This window comes from Balaenoptera ricei, chromosome 3, assembly GCF_028023285.1.
Source record: "Balaenoptera ricei isolate mBalRic1 chromosome 3, mBalRic1.hap2, whole genome shotgun sequence".
Classification (NCBI taxonomy): domain Eukaryota; kingdom Metazoa; phylum Chordata; class Mammalia; order Artiodactyla; family Balaenopteridae; genus Balaenoptera; species Balaenoptera ricei.
In genome coordinates this window covers 119,571,268-119,589,309 of record NC_082641.1, presented here as the reverse complement: position 1 = coordinate 119,589,309, position 18,042 = coordinate 119,571,268, and the positions used below count along the sequence as shown (strand labels likewise).

The following is an 18,042-nucleotide window of genomic DNA, read 5'->3' as shown; positions in this document are numbered from 1 at the left end:
ATGAAAAAAATAAATAAATAAAACTTTAGGGAGAACCAAAACTTGCCCTACACAGAAAAGGGACTGGGAAATTCATAACAAGCTGTCAACTGGTTCCCCTGGGGAATGGGAACTAAAGAAGAAGTGGCAGTGGCAGCTTCCATCTAATTTAACACCTTTCCTCTGTTGTTTGAAATTTATAAGAATGTGTTTGTTTTATATTTTTTAAAATACGAAATAGCTAGTATTATGAATTCATACTAGTAGGATAAATAGGCTTTGCCAAATAGAAAGTAATTCTGTTTTTTGCATAACTACTCAGAGATGTACTACAAAAATACATGGAAGTAATGCCTAATAATATTACAAATGCCTTCCAGCTGTTCTTTCTGTCCTTGGTATCTCTACTACCAGGATTCCTCCTACAAACTGTTGCCAGGTTAATGTTTCTAAAACACCATACTTGTCTTATCATACTCATGCTTAAAAACTCTGAAAGATTCTGTGTGACCTACATGTAAGTCTAAATGCCTCAGCCCAGCATTCAGAAGATTCTACAACCTACAGTTCTGGTCACAAACTCTTTGCTCAAGCAAAACCAATTACTACAACCACAGAACCTGCCTTGCACCTGGCTGATTCACATCTGCTTTCTGAGCTTTTCCTTCTGGAATGTTCTTATCCATCAAAGCTCGGGGCCCACTTCAAATCCCATCTTCCCCGTGATCACAAAGTTAAAGTCACAGTTCTTAACGCTCACTGCTCTTGTGCTGTTCCTTAGATATAGGTCTTCGTGGGCCTTTTCCCCAGCTGGATTTTAAGCTCTTGTATGGCAGGAGCATTGCTTTATACAAAGCCTTCCACCTATCCACTGCAAAATACATAGCACATTACATAAAAAAGTGTTCGATACATGTTGGCTGAATAAAAGAACCCCTTAAGAAGTTCTTAAATGCGTACACTTGTCAAATAAAAGTATTCTAAAGAGTTCTGTTGTTCATCAGAGCTAATCTCCTGGTCTATTTCATGGGACAGTTACCATAATCCAAGAGGTCTAGAGAGTACATACAAGGACTTTGGAGTCTAGAATATCTGGGTTTGACTCACCTATGCTACTTATTAGCTATGTGACTTTAGGCAAATTATTTAATCTCTCTGGGCCTCTATTTTTGCCTTTGCAAAATAGGGATAATATAATCTCTACCTTGCAAAGTTATTGTGAAGACTGGAAACAACATACAAAATATATGTAAGCATCAAGCGCAGTACCAACCATGTTGTTTGCTTCCAATACATGGTAACTATATTAAGACTGCTTTGTCTTTAGACAGTGAGCTGCATGAGGGTTCTTAGTTTCTCCCTAGCACCTACAAGAAGTGAATGCATTTCACCAGGTAGAATCAGCCTAGACTAGGCTTATAAACTATTACCTCTGCCAAGCAGTGGTTTTAGGAGTTTCACCTCTCGTAGTAAATGTGATCTGCAAACAGTCTACTATCCTAAGGCCTGAACTTCTGGGGCTTCTGTCATTGCACCGCCCAGACCGAACTTCTGTTCTTGTTCTTGTCTTTTACTCTAGTTTCCTGCCAGGCCTAGGGTCTGGAGCCCTGATTGCCCCACATTTCTGGGGACTGGATCCTGCTCTCCTTTCTCTCAATATCTCACCCAGGGCCCCACCTGCATCAGCTTCAACCTGGATGAATATTTATGAAAACACAACTGTATCACTTACAGGTCTGACATCATGAACCAAGAGTGTCCAAAATTCTCCACTGGCTTTCATCACACCCCACCCCCACCCCCATGAATTAACATCAGGCCAGATGGGATCTGAATTCACTGTGCCTCCACAGATGGCATGATCTGGACTGCTGGTGGCATGGGGTTCATCTAGACGATTGTTAGAGCCCTTCTGAGTTTAATTCTATGAAGTTCCACTTATTTATTCTCTCCGTAGACTCCCCAGCAGCTATCTACCTAACACCAAAATATTAAGTGTGCAGAATCAAGGCAAAGTTGGTGTATTTCCTAAATCAGCTCCTGCTCCAAGATGTTTCAGCCATGCCAGGAGACTTGAGAAAGTGATGGTAGTAGCAGAGATATAGGGAAAATGAGCTGGTTTGACTAGTGATTTTTCTGCTCATTTGTATCTTTCACCTCATCGTTTTCAGGAAAAGATAAGTTTATTATCCCAAAAGAAAATGTATCTGCTTTTAAACACTAGCTGTACTTTTACTAATCAATTTAATCATAAGTAATATCACAAAGTGGATAATGCAAAGAACTTAATTCCCATAAACCAGCACCAAGTAACATGGTAAGTTGGACTTACTCTTCCAGGAACCAAAGGGATAGTAGCTTCAGCTTTGGTTCTCTCAGCTTCATCATAACTGGGCAGTGTGGTAGCCACATTGTAAGATGGGGGCTTTGGAAACCCAGACTCATCTTTGTAGTCAAAATATGCTGCAGAATAAAAAGGAAGTCACAATAATCTGAAGATTAGTTGAAATGAGGAAAAAGAGGATTTCCGCTAACTCTGGCAAACAAAAACCAGCCATTCCTCTAACAGTACATATAGAATAATTGAATCAAAAGGTGTTTAAAGATGAACATAAGACTGGGAATGATTTTTAAATATATCCACTTTTCAATTATTTAAATTCCACATTCACTTTGCCCTCCCAAGTGCTTTTGAACACTTTTTTTTGGCTGTTTATGTGGTGTGTTCACAAAAGGCATGTAATATTAATAATGGCATAAGGTAAAATTTAAGCTAAAAATAATTCACCTGTGTGTTTGGAAATCTGTACCATGGTGTCCTCCCATTTATAAACATGAAAATAAACTTGAAAAAAAGTTAAAAGTCATTTCTCACAGATTTTGGCTCTTTTGATTCTTTCACATTATTTTTGCCATGTATTGTTTTCTGTGACATGCCTAAGGTATAATTACAGGTTCAGTTACAGAACCATTATTTATTTGTGTGAAATCTTGCATTCCCTCTTTTTAATACTGCATCTTCATTCTCACTGACTTCTATTATAAAAGATTCAATATGTATTATTAGAAAAGATCTATTTACAAATGGATTAAATTTCTATACAATTTTTGAGAACACTTAAGAATTTTGAAAAAATTCCTATACTTCATCAAGATTAACATTTTTCTTTTCTTTTTTCTCTTTGGTTAATTATAATTAACTTCCAATTTTACTGTAGTATATTACTGAAATGATCAATCAATAGTATTCACCTCATTAACAGAAAAAAAGGAGAAAAATTCTACTGTCTTCACATGGGCAGAAAAAGCATTGATAACATACCTATTAGTAACAAAAAAACTTAGCAAATTAGGAATACTGTAAAAGAAAACTATGATTCCTTAATCTTCTCACAAATCTTTATGAAAAATCTAGAGTGAATATCATAATTAATGGTAAATTATTAAAAGCTTTCTCCCCTAAGATTAGAGAATCAGACCAAAATGGCCCACCATTACCACTTCTAATCAAACATTATCTTAGAGGTACTACTAGTTGATACAATATGGAAAGAAAAGAAAATGTAAGACATAAGGATTGGAAAAGAAGAAATCTATCCTTAATCATGGATGACATAATTACATATGTAGAAAATCCAAGAGTATCTACAAACTATTAGAATTAATATATGAATTTAGGAAAGTCTCTGAACATACAGTTAATATAAACCATCAACTATATTTTCATATGCCAGCAACAAACAGAAAATAAAATTATACACGGACCATTTATAACAGCACCAAAATACACCAAATACCTAGGAATAAATCTAATTATCTCTATATTGAAACTCACAAAATATTACTGAGAAAAATTAAAGAAGAGCTTAATAAAAGGGAGGGATTTAACATAGACTGGAAGATGCAACATTATAAAGATGTTAATTATCTTCAAATTGATACACAGATTCAATGCCATCCCAACTAAACTTCCAGCAGAATTTTTGTTTGTTTCATCCCATTTTATGGAAATTGGCAAGCTGATTCTAAAATGTAAATGAAAATACAAAAAGTCAAGAAGTATCAAGGAAATCTTGAAGAACACAAAGGCTAAAGGACCTAATTACCAGATATCAAGATTATAAAGTTCTGGAATTAAGACAGTTAAGCACAGGCACAAAGATGAATAAATAGACCTAAGGACAGAATATTTAGTCCAGAAAACAGATACACACACACACACACACACACACACACACACACACATATACACACACATACACACACACACACACAGTCACTTGATTTATGACAAAGGTGACATTACAGCAGTGGAAGAAGAATGGTCTTTTCAATAAATGGTGTGGGACCAAATGGATATCCATATGGAAGAACAACCTTGACCACTACCTCACACTACACAGAAAGAACAATTCCAGACGGAACGCCTATCTATCTAAATGGGAAAAATAAAATATCAAAGGTTTTAGAAGAAAATTAGGAAAATGTGTTATTGAAACTAAAGCTGCCACCTAATCCAATTCAAGAAACTTGTTTTTCTCTATGGCAAAATAACTATTTTACATACATTACACACACACATACATATATACATGCATGTATGTGTATATATTATAAAACATTGTATATATAATTTCCTTAAAAATTTCTTTTTACTTTTAAAAGTTAATTTACAAATTGAAGGGTACAATCTGAATTCGCCCATAGCCACAGTAATTCTGAATACATGAACAAAACTGATACCTACTACCTTAAGGAAAACGTTTTTTTTTTTTTTTTTTGGCTGTGCTGCACAGCTTGCGTGATCTTAGTTCCCCGACCAGGGAATGAGCCCAGGCCACGACAATGAAAGCCCGGAATCCTAACTACTAGGCCACCAGGAAACTCCTCTTACTACCTTAAGTTGAGGGAAATCAAGAACATTTTTATTTCCCTATTTCAACGGATTTTTTAAAAATGGGATCCATCAATACAGACACCTCACATAATTTTAAGTTTCCATGAAAAGTTTAATGACAATCTTTTCCATTTTATTTAGTACATTAAAAACAAACAAAAATCCAATATTTGTTAGACTGTCCAAATTTATACACCACAAATTAAAACAGGTAAAGTGAGTATACAAAATAGTGACTTGTGCCTTTTTTCCCCTACCAACATGTGCGCACCACTCTTATTTCTAACCATCGGCCATGTACTTGCCACTATGCCACAGTTCTGTTTCAGAGAATATGGAAGAGGTTCCATCAAAACTGGTCAATTTTCAGTAATTAAAGCAGAACTGGTTATCACAAAGATCTAATTATCAAAAGTCCTGGACTACTGCAATTTTCTTTCTTCTCCCCCATTCCTTCTAAACATGCGTGTGCAAATTATAAAGATAATCTGGCATAAGATGGGAAAATGAAAGGTTAATTAAGGATGGTTTAAACTATGAGAAACAAAATGAAAGAGTTGGGAGACTTCTAGTTTTTTTACTAAGAATTTATTAGCATAAAAGATATCTAACATACTATATTCCAGGTCATAGGTACTAGAATCAAAGAGCAAAACAACTAATGAGGAAACTACAAAAAGAACAGCAACAGAAAAAACAGGTGATCACCTGGTTCCTGAATTCCACCTCCTTTATGTTAAGAGTCTGTTGGAATGAAACTGAGTTCCATAAAAAAGCCACATTGGAATGGGGTTTTATCTGTTTTTCACAACAGTGACTTTTTTTCACCTCAGACTACAAACTAAAAATAATGTCAAAGACTTCTTAAGGAAAGCTGAAGCAAACACAAACACCAACAAACACACAGCAGACAAAAGCCTCTGGCTAATGCATTTCAAGAGCTCAGCAGTCAGCTCACCCTGTCACCTACCTGCACTCTCTGCAGAGATGCTGCTATAAGGTGGAGGAGCGTCCCCTGCAGCTTGTTCCGGCTCTCCGGGCTCTTCTTCATTCTGCAACTAAATAAAAATTTCACAGTTTAATGCCATCATAAAGCCAATTAGACAGAGGACAACCTGAAAACTGGAATAGCCTTTCTGGAAAGCTATTTTGCAATGTGTTTCAAAAGCCTTAAAATGAGCAAATCCTTTACGAAGTATTCTACTCCCAGGAGTTTATCCTAAGGAAGTAATCAGACAGAGGCAAAAAAGGTGCCATAAATGCTATTGCAGCAAAAATCAGAAACAACCTAAATACCAATCATTGGGGACTTATTAAATAAACTACAGTTCATCTCACAAAGGATTACTAAGTAACCACAAAAATGAAAATGAAGAAAATTCGATGACTTGAACAGATATTCGTGCTGTACTGTTACATGAAAAAAGCTAAGTTTACCAAACCATATGAATCATATAATTTGGTTTTGAAAGACAGATATGTGATGGAAAGCAGGTCTATAAAGATAGACATCTACAGTTTACACTGGTTATCTCAGGAGATGCAATTAGAGGGGATTTTTTCCTTGTGTATATGTACGTTCTAATTTCTTGTAATGAACATTTATCACTTAATTTTTTCTGTTAGAAAAATAATCTAATAATAACAATCTGTTAAGGCAAAGACAAATCACAGTAAAACCAAAGTTTACCATTATATCCAGTTTGTGCATAGAAATTATATCTTAAATAATTGAGATATTTACAAAAACATAAAATTCCACCTAATTCTACATATAACCTCTGTCAATACATCTTCCTCGTCCATATCTCAGTAACTTTCTCACTAGTCAAATCTACAGCTCCAGTTACTTTAGATAACTGACATTGAAAGTGTCCTCCTGCCATTGCCAGTCTAGATAGTTTATGCAACTCATCTAGATAGTTTATGCAACTCATCTTCATAAACAAAGACACGTGATTTAATTTTTCCACTGTCACGACAGACTACAGCTCATTTAAAAGATGAACTGGCTAAGAGTCAGTCTATTGGTGGGCAGATGGGAATATGCTTCAGAGGTGATGGAAGTATTGCTACCTGATCTGGGTGTTGGTTTTGTGAATGTCAACTCCATTAATGTTTAGTAAATGTTATATAAATATATATGATTTATGCAGCTTTCTGTGTCTATATTTTACAAAGGAATTTTAAAGAAAAAACTAAAAATGTTAAAAAAAAAAGATGAAGTGGCTGAGAATGGAAGTCAATCTGTAAAGTACTAACAGAGTTATTTATCAGTGTAACTGACTTGGGGGTCTGGGTCCCAGCTGTGTACCATCAAGATATATAGAGCCAACTGAGCCAGTTGTAAAATACAAACCCCTCTAAACCAACTGCTGCAAAGAACTCTATCTTGAAACAGAAAAAGAGAAAGCCTGACCTGTCCTAACATGAAGTAGATATTAAAGTAATATCTCAGCCTCCAATCTCTATGCTATTCAAAATCGGAAGCCAACAAACCCTTCTGATTAATACTGCAAAGCATTCAACTTCAAATGAATTCTTCTCCCAAATTTTCATCAACATCTACCATCTGGGCACATTTTTTTGAACCCTAGTTATCTAATGTTAAATCTAAGGCATTCCCAAAATAATTACATTGTAACATAAGATGAATTTTCCTTTCAAAAGAAAGGAAAGGACAAAATAGCTACAGTAAATCCAAATGTTCCTGGGAGACCAAATCAGTAAATTATTTAAATAGAGCTCCTGGGCCCATGTTCACGTGGAATACTTTTAACATCATCTGTAGCTCTCTAGACAGGGTACTCTCAGCCTACTCCTATCTAACCACTCTTGTGTGCTGCAAAAAGTACAAAAAAGCAGCAAAAAAAAAAAGCTGCAAAAAGCAGCAAAAAGAGTCAGCAGCAAAAGCAGAGGCAAATACAGACTTACTTTCAAGAATGTTGCCTTAACTTACTGTAGCCAGTCATGTTCTTTATTTAAACCCAGCTTGATATTTTTTTTTCCAGCTTGATATTTTTGATTTGATAATTCTTTTATTTCCTGAGCTTGGTCAAATAATCATGTTACCTCTGCATAATTTAGGTTTTAGAAAGAAAGCATGAGAATTCTAAGAAATAAAGCATAAAGGAGTTTTAATGCCTGTATCTACAAGATAGGTTGCCTGTCTCCTAGCAACCTGGAAATGTGAAATTTGATCATTCCACACCAGGGTAACAGATAACAGAGCAAAGAAATTCCAATTGGCTCAGAAACCCCCGTTTTCTCTTTGATGAGGAAAAAAGAAACATTTCCAGATGAAAATTTTTACTCCATTAAAATTCACCACTTCAGAATCATATGAAAAAACATAACCAAGAAAAAACACCCACTATGATTATGGAGGCTCCACATACTGGGATGATCCCAGGACCTCACTGTACAGGGTTCCCAACTCTGGTGTTTTCTATAATGCTGGTGATAAATTTAGGCTCCACCAAGAAAGGTGTTTAAAATGAAACACACTACGATGTGGGAAGGAAAGAGGCAATCACCTTCAAGAAGTATTTAGTGACCACCGTCTGTCTGAATAATAACTTGTTATACAACACAAGCCCTAACTATACATCTTTTTACACTTTGGGGGCCTCTATTGCCATTAATTTGGCTCTGCCAGCCAAATAAGCCAGGCACTCACTAACAGGGGCGGGGGGGAGGGGAAAGGTAGGAGGACTAGAACTAGAGTGGGCCTTACCTATAAGGCTATGAAATTGGTTACTTGGTTCCAAAATGTATTTTTTAAAATATTTCTTTATTTTTAAAATTTACTTAGGCTGCACCAGGTCTCAGTTGTGGCATGCAGGATCTTTTAGTTGCAGCATGCATGCGGGACCTAGTTCCCTGACCAGGGATCAAACCCGGGCCCCCTGCATTGGGACCGTGGAGTCCTACCCAATGGACCACCAGGGAAGTCCCCCCAAAATGTATTTTTAAGGTTCTCCTTTTCTGTCCTTAGGAACCTTTCCTGTGTGGCCCTCCCTGCCATATCCCTGGGGTTCAGGGACCCTCAGGCTCTCCCAAGGCTAAGAGAATAAGTGTCACTGTCAATGTGGGGCTGGCGTTGGAAAGATGCCCAGTCTCTTCTAGCAACTGGGTCAGTGGGAGCCTGAGTGCAACCTACCTTTTACAGATTCCTGGTTGTAGGGGATACTGAGAGACATGTCTGAAAAGTGGTGGGACTTTCTGCTCTTTCCCTACTGTGGGGGGTGAGGGGGGTGGTCCTTTGATTGTGTAATTGTGACAGATAATAAATACCTTTGCAGCTCTGGATTCTTCTCGTCACATAATTTTTTTTAACAATTCTCATCAATTTTACTTATCTCCAAATAAGATTTAAACTGTGGTTTTTCCAAACAGAATTATACAATTACCTATACATGCCATATAAAATACTGAGTTTAAGACAAAACTATGTCTCCACTGCTGACAAAGGAATAATTCAATCATGTGAAAATTCAGATGGTCTTTCTCTTTGCCACTCCCCGGACAGTGCCGTTACTCCCACTTTCCTGATTACCTGCGTTCCTGCTTATACTCCGAGCAGACTCTGTTACGGCTCCGCAGAAGAGCCCTAAAGCTCCTCTACGTTCCCACTGTACACATATGTCACAATCTCCTATGGTACTTCTTAGCCCTGATCGCCCTCAGGTTGAAAAAAAAAAATTACCTACAAATAGGTGCTAAAATGCTTTGTCCTCTAGATTTAGCCTGTGAAATACAGCACATCTAAAATAAAGGATGTTTCTTCTTCCTCTGTATCCTATCCATACAGTTGCTATTAGAAATAAGTATATGGTGTTTTAGTTGGACAACAGAATCTCCCGTATAGAAATCATACATAGCTCTAGTTCTAATAGAAGCAAACTTGAATTAACAAGTTTAAAGACACGTAAACCCTACAGGTTTAAATTCTTATTTGAGCTCCCACCCCAGTAAGAAGGCTTCCTCACTGCCCTCCCATAAGTAGTTCTAAAGATGTTCTTCAATTTAGAAATAAGCTTTTTTTAAGCAATAGAAGACCAAGGGCTAGGATTAAGCCTAAGTAAGGGTCAACATTTACAACTGTACAGGATGGCAGAACCTAAAGACACTTACGTAAAAGTCATTCTTGGATTCTCTCTATTTACTAAAAATGGGAGAACAAAAAAACCTACTAAACAACAAAGAGAAAAACCAAAAACTCATAAATCCACGAGGAGAAGTATCAAAATATGCCTCATAATTCACACAAACACAACAAATATGTGGAAAATAATGCTGAACTTATCCAATAAGTCCATAAAGTTACAAGTATTTTCACCACTCATTTTTTTCTTGGGTGAGTCCTATTTAAACGGCAAGAAAATTCTGGTAAGTTTTATTTATTTATTTATTTATTTATTTAATTTATTTATGGCTGTGTTGGGTCTTCGTTTCTGTGCGAGGGCTTTCTCTAGTTGTGGCAAGCGGGGGCCACTCTTCATCGCGGTGCGCAGGCCTCTCACTATTGCGGCCTCTCTTGTTGCGGAGCACAGGCTCCAGACGCGCAGGCTCAGTAATTGTGGCTCACGGGCCCAGCTGCTCCGCAGCATGTGGGATCTTCCCAGACCAGGGCTCGAACCCGTGTCCCCTGCATTGGCAGGCAGATTCTCAACCACTGCGCCACCAGGGAAGCCCTCTGGTAAGTTTTAAATCCCTTCTTTAAGTTAGTAACAGTCTCAGAAAAGCCTAAACTTTAGCTTTAAATGCTATTTACCACTTCTAATTTTAGAGTTAATTTCTAAAACTTTTACTTAAAATGCAATTTTTTAAACCTCTCATTACCAACCCACTATTTCTGTGTACTCCTTAAATCCCACCAAATGAGACAGTATAACTACCAGAAAGTAAACAAGCACATTTCTTTAGGTAAACAACTGAGTATGCTATTTTACTGTGTTGTTCAGAAACAGCCGAAGTTTGTGAGGACTATAAATTTTCTATTGTATATAGACTATAGTTTTTTTGTAATTGAAGTATAATTGACATTCAATATCATATCATATTACTTTCAGATATACATTATAGTAATTCGATATTCATATACACTTCAAAATGATCATCACCATATCTAGTTACCATCCGTCACCATACAAAGTTGTTACAGCACTACTTACTGTTTTCCCTATGCTATACATTACAACCCCATGACTTATTTATTATATTTTAAAACTGGAACTCTGTACCCCTTAATCCCCTTCACCTATTTCACCTGCCCCCCAACCCACCTTCCCGCTGGCAACCACCAGTTTGTAGATTTTTAATTGTATATAGTATACTGACTATAAAATATTCTACCACCACCAAATTCTTTACATTCAAGAATAGTTCTCCCGGGACTTCCCCAGTGGCGCAGCGCTTAAGAATCCACCTCCCAATGCAGGGGGCCTGGGTTCGATCCCTGGTCAGGGAACTAGATCCCACATGCATGCCACAACTAAGAGTTTGCATGTCACAACTCAGGAGCACGTGTGCCGCAACTAAAGGAGCTGGTGAGCTGCAACTAAGGAGCCCGCCTACCTCAACTAAGACCCGGCACAACCAGAAATAAATTAAAAAAAAAAAAAGAATAGTTCTCTGCTAAATTACAATTAATTAGGGGATGACATTTATATAAGGTAATTTTGACAAAGAGAAATTCAACAATAAAAAGACAATCTAATTTTAATAGACATTTCTCCAAAGAAGATATACAAATGGCCAGTATACATGAGACGCTCAACATCATTAGTCATCAAGAAATGCGAATCAAAACCACAAGCTACCTCGTCACACGGATGAATATGGCCATAAAAAAAGGAAAAAAGGAAAAAAATCAAGTGTTGAATATATGGAGCAATTAGAACCCTCATATACTGCTGGTAGGAATGTCAAGTAGTACAGCCACCACGGAAAACAGTTTGGCTGTTTCTCAAAAAAAAGTTAAACACAGAGTTATTAAAGGATCCAGCAATTCCACTCCTAGACATATACTCAAGAGAACTGAAAACATATTTTCACAGAAAAACTTATATATGAATGTTCATAGCAGCATTATTTATAATAGTCAAATGCTTCATCAAATGATGAATGGATAAACAAAATATGATATATCCATACAAAAGGATGGATAGGAATAAATTAACCTAACCAAAAAAAAAAAAAAAGGCAGTAAAGTACTGATACGTGCTAAAACCTGTGTCAACCTGGAAAACATTACTATGCTAAGCAAAGGAGCCAGTCACAAAACGCCACATATTGTATGATTCCATTTATATAATGTCTCCAGAAAAGGCAAATCCAAGAGAGACAGAAAGTAGACTGGTGGTTGCCAGGTGCTGGGGAAGGGAAGAAAGGGGAGTGATGGACTGCTAATAGAACCATGTTTCTTTTGGGAGTGATTCAAATGTTCTGGAATTAGACAGTGGCAATGGTTACAAAACCGTGTGAACACAGTAAGAATCACTGAATTGTACACTTTAAAAAGATGAATTTTATGGTATGTGGATTACATCTCAAAAAAAGAGTATTTTCTAAAACTGCAAATCTATATAATGCACATTTCATTTAAAATGACACTGAAAATTGACTATTCCAAATCAATATTTCCTTGCTAAATCAATGTCTATGTCCTTTAATGGGAGGGGATAGGTCCTGATCCCACCAATATCTCCAGAGCTTAACACGGAACACATATATATGAATGGATAAAAATAAAACCGAAAAATAACACATTGATTTGTAACCTCATCATGATTTTTAAAAAATTCCTGGGCTTCCCTGGTGGCGCAGTGGTTGAGAGTCTGCCTGCCAATGCAGGGGACACGGGTTCGAGCCCTGGTCTGGGAAGATCCCACATGCCGCGGAGCAACTAGGCCCGTGAGCCACAGTTACTGAGCCTGCACATCTGGAGCCTGTGCTGCGCAACAAGAGAGGCCGCGACAGTGAGAGGCCCGCGCACCGCGATGAAGAGTGGCCCCCGCTTGCCGCAACTAGAGAAAGCCCTCACACAGAAACGAGGACCCAACACAGCCATAAATAAATAAATAAAATTAATTAAAAAAAAAAAAATGGAGGTATACAAATCCTTTAAAAAAAAAATTCCTTAATATTCTCTTCCTGAAAAGAAAAATATTAGGATCAAGAAATTAAAAGATACTTTGACTAACAATCTGTTTTAAGAGCTGAGAATAAACATCATGATTTTTTTTCTACTTTGTTTACCTAAAGATAACTTTAAAAACAAACAACCACCGGATTTAGACTATCCCCAACAGCAGCTCTCATGGCAGAGGGAAAAGATAAATGCAAATCCTCTTAACAGCAAAATGAAAACACAATTAAAAATCAAAATTCACCAAAGCAAAGTAATTAAAATAATGCTTTAAAAAGACAATGGCAATAAGAGATGAAAAGTATACTACAGTAAATTTCCTCAGAAAGGCCAGCAGTTCGTAAAGCTTTCTATTTAAAGATGTTGGTGGTTATCACCGTTAACATACAAAAATACAACTGATGAATATAATCTGGTTTGGAAGGAGAGAAAATATTCTAACTCAGTATTTATGTTAGTCCTTAGAAATGAGAGCAAATGCTACAAACTATGATCACCAATTTGATGGCTTTTCTTCTTTTTTTCACCTGAGGTCCAAATAACAAGTGAAGGCATACCATCCAGAGAGAAAAGAGGAAGGCAAAATAGTAGCCACTCATCACCAACTCCAACTTTCTTAAGAAGCCAAGGCACTAGGAGAAATAACTCCTCATCAATGAAGGCACTAAACTAGCCAACTATGGCTATGATAGTGGCATTGTGAGATTTTTGGGTGGCACCAGAAAACTGCCATCAACCTGCCAACCCCTGGGATCCAAATCTTACATCCAAGTATTTTCACCACTGATGGCTTCACCAAGGCATGTCAAGTAAATGGTGCCCAGTGTTTTCTGTCACCTAGCTTCAGCAAAATCTACAGCCAAGAGCCTTCCAGGTTAATGATAAGTGCCCCTCCACCCCTTGCCAAGCTTCATGATTTTATAAAGATTGGGGAAATAAGGAACAATCACATGGTTTTCAAATAGGTAAGTCTCTCTGCCCCTGAACATAATATCTTTTAAGAAGTAGCATCCAACTATGTACTAACCAATCCATGACTTGAGTCTTACCTCTTCTCCACTTTTTGGTTCCATAAGAAAACTCAGTTCTTAGTTCAGCGCTCCAGAACCTACCTGGAGAAGGAATTAAACGTCCTAGCAAAGACAAGTTGAACTGGAGACTAAACACCTGGCTTGTTCCCCTTGCCTTTGACAGGACAGTTCATCTTTTGTTTACAGAATAAACAATATGAAAATAGGAGCTAGATCAGATTCATTTCAAAATAGTTTACATAAAATCTAGTCCATGAGTGGAAAATACTGTTTGTGTTTTTAAAACCCTACATGTTGTCCTCTTCTAAGATACGTTAAAGCTCTAAAATACCATCATGAAAGCAAAAATGAATTCCTAATTATTCACCACTTAAAATGATATATTAAGCAACACTTTATGAAAAAAAAATTGTCCCAACAGAATGTGGACTACAACTGGCATCTATTCAATGGTTCTTTTAAATTTCAAGAACAATTTTTTACAATTATCTGTTCCTATTTATAAACTCACAACAGAACTGAAAGGATTTTGGACTTGCCATGCAGAACATTTCTACTCTCCATTAAGATTTTATACACACATATACACACTAATACACACATATACATGTATGTGTAAATGTATACATATAAAGACATATATATAAAGATACATATATTTAGGATACATACATAGCATACATACATATATATGTCTCTCCTAAAATCCTGACTGGTAAAACAATTATATAATGCAATATTAAAATTACAAAAGAAGTCAACCCTTTTAAATCAGTACAATGCAAGGCTATCATCAAACTACATGCCTATCTAGCACTATATTTAAATTAGTCTGATTTGTACAACTTTTCTGAAAAACAGCTGTACTGCAGAAAGAGTACTTAGAATGTAAATGCGGGGACTTCCCTGGTGGTCCAGTGGTTAACACTCCTCGCTCCCAATGCAGGGGGCCCAGGTTCGATCCCTGGTCAGGGAATTAGATCCCGCATGCCACAACTAAGACCCGGTGCAGCCAAAAAAAAAGTAAATGCTATTAATGTAGATACATAACCTACAGGAGTAGAATTAGATGTAAATATGTTGTGATTCATGCTTTCCATTCTCTCCATTGCCTTTTCTTCTGCAATAGCCCACAACAGCCTTCCTCATGGATAGTCAGAAATTTGAATGATTTCATTCAATGAAATTTTACCAATGAAATTTTTCCTATATACCATTATAATAAAATGCCACAGGAAATTCTTTCTTAGGTACAGTAACTGGTTTCTTCTGGGCTCTACTTGTTTTTCATATGTCAGTATTTTCTACTCTGTGGTCAGCTTAGTGTTTGGGTCATCACAAGGGATGGCATATTTTTATCAGCAAGTTCCTGCAGAAGTAGTACATATCCATCTTACAGATCTTCAAAAGTGAACTATCAATTTCTTCATTTATCGTTAGCTTTTTTGTGCACAAAGACATGAAGATGTTCACCCACATGTGCTTCTCAAATTAAGAACTTTTTATTCATTCAGAAGACCCTACTGAGAGAATGAAAAGACAACCCAGAATAGAAGACATATTTTCTGGACAAAGGACTCATATCCAGAATATATTAAAAAAAAACTTCTAAAAAGCCATAACAGGGGCTTCCCTGGTGGCGCAGTGGTTGAGAGTCTGCCTGCCAATGCAGGGGACACGGGTTCGAGCCCTGGTCTGGGAAGATCCCACATGCTGCGGAGCAGCTGGGCCCGTGAGCCACAATTACTGAGCCTGCGCGTCTGAAGCCTGTGCTCCGCAACAAGAGAGGCTGCGATAATGAGAGGCCCGCGCACCGCAATGAAGAGTGGCCCCCACTTGCCACAACTAGAGAAAGCCCTCGCACAGAAACGAAGACCCAACACAGCCATAAATAAATAAATAAATAAATAAATAAATAAATATTTAAAAAAAAAAAAAAGGCAAGCACATAAATATCAAAAAAAAAAAAAGCCATAACAAAAAGGAAAACACTGAACTGAAAAATGGGCAAAAGTCTTGAATAGACACTTCACAAAAGAAGATAGCTAAATGGCTAATAAACATATTTAAAAACTGCTGCATTTCAATAGTCATCACAGAAATGCAAATTAAAACCACAGATAATAGTTAAAATAAAAAAGCAGAAAATACCAAATGTTGTTGAGGGTACATAACAACCAGAACTCTCAAACTGGGAATGTAAATTTGTAGAACCACTTTAGAAAACTGTTTAGCAATATCTACTAAAGATGAATTCATACATACTCTATGACCCAGCAATTCCACTCTAGTTATATAACCTGACAGAAACACACATGTTCACCAAAAGACATATCAGGATGTTCAAAGCAACAGTATTCATAAAATTGGAAACTACCCAAAAGCCCATCAACAGCAGAATGGATAACTAAATTATAACTTCACACAATGGAATATTATACAGCCATGTGAATGAATCAACACACAACAGCAAGGGTGAATCTCATAAACATAATGCTGAGCAACAGAAAGCAGACACAAGAGCATTTACTGTACGATTACACTTATGTAAAGAGCAAAACCAGGCAAACCTAGTCTGCCAGCTGAGTGGTTACCCAGGGTAGGGGCACAACTGGAAGGGCACATGCAGGGAGCTTCTGGAGTGCTGGTAATGCTGTTGCTTGATCTGGGTACTAGTTAAAGTGCATGTTCAGCTTGTGAAAATTCACTGAACTACAATACACATTTATAATTTGTGCATGTTTCTGTATGTAAATCATACTAACAGTTCCAGAAGGGGAGAAAAGGAGACTGGCAGAGGATTCGCAAAACTGAGTCCCCCTAAAACTGAGTTCCCCTGCTCAGTTTATGATTAATCTCTCTCCCAAACTTTATTTCATTTCTGGTTCTGTCCCTGTTCCTCTCAGGATTGAGGGCTATCAAAGAAAAGGGGGGAATGAAACCAAGCAGGACCCTGTGGGGCCTTCCCAGGTACAAAAGCCCCTTCTTGTCCTTTGTTTCTTTTCTTTTTTTTTTTTTAATTTTATTTATTTATTTATTTATTTTTGGCTGCGTTGGGTGCTGTGCGCGGGCTTTCTCTAGTTGTGGTGAGCGGGGGCTACTCTTCATTGTGGTGCGCAGGCTTCTCATTGTGATGGCTTCTCTTGTTGCAGAGCATGGGCCCTAGGCACACGGGCTTCAGTAGTTGTGGCTCGTGGGCCCTTGAGCACAGGCTCAGTAGTTGTGGCACACGGGCTTAGCTGCTCTGCAGCATGTGGGATCTTCCCGGACCAGGGCTCGAACCCATGTCCCCTGCATTGGCAGGCAGATTCTTAACCACTGCGCCACCAGGGAAGCCTGTCCTTTGTTTCTTGTTTGCAGAAAGAAAGGCTTTAGTCTCCTAGGCCATCCCGAAAGTTCCAAAGAGCAGGCTCAAGCCTTTAATGATTAGGACAATAGAGTCACAGGACTCCTAGTTCCTCCTGAAGGGATATAGATAACAATCTGATGCATATCTTTTGAGTTGTTCAGCAGCAACTAAGACCCTCACCTGTGGAGCACAGTGACTATGAGCTTGTGGCAGTAGAACCCAAACTGGTTGTAACGAAAAGGTTGAGATTCCAAAAGTATCACTGTTACCTCAGCACCAACCAGTCAGAAGAAGGTCCAGGAGCTGATCACATATCCTATGATCCTCTTCCCTAACACCTGTCTTTAAAAACCCTTGCCTGGGACTTCCCTGGTGGCACAGTGGTTGAGAATCTGCCTGCTAGTGCAAGGGACACAATCCCTGGTCCTGGAAGATCCCACATGCTGCAGAGCAACTAAGCCCGTGCACCACAACTACTGAGCCTGTGCTCTAGAGCCCATGAGCCACAACTACTGTGCCCGCACGCCACAACTACTGGAGCCTGCACACCGCAACTACTGAGCCCATGAGCTGCAACTACTGAAGTCCGCATGCTCTAGCACCCGCGTGCCACAACTACTGAGCCCACGTGTTG

General features: G+C 37.8%; 1 protein-coding gene across 1 annotated transcript in view; it reads right to left on the bottom strand.

The window, feature by feature from the left end:
- The window catches only part of NDFIP1 (Nedd4 family interacting protein 1), a 52,026-nt gene that overhangs the window by 15,294 nt on the left and 18,690 nt on the right, over positions 1–18,042 (bottom strand). Inside the window, exons 2-3 of the mRNA XM_059917362.1 lie at positions 5,847–5,934; positions 2,312–2,442 (exon numbers count right to left, since the gene is read on the bottom strand). Coding sequence (XP_059773345.1) covers positions 2,312–2,442; positions 5,847–5,934 — 219 coding nt within the window. The remainder of the gene's footprint in view (positions 1–2,311; positions 2,443–5,846; positions 5,935–18,042) is intronic.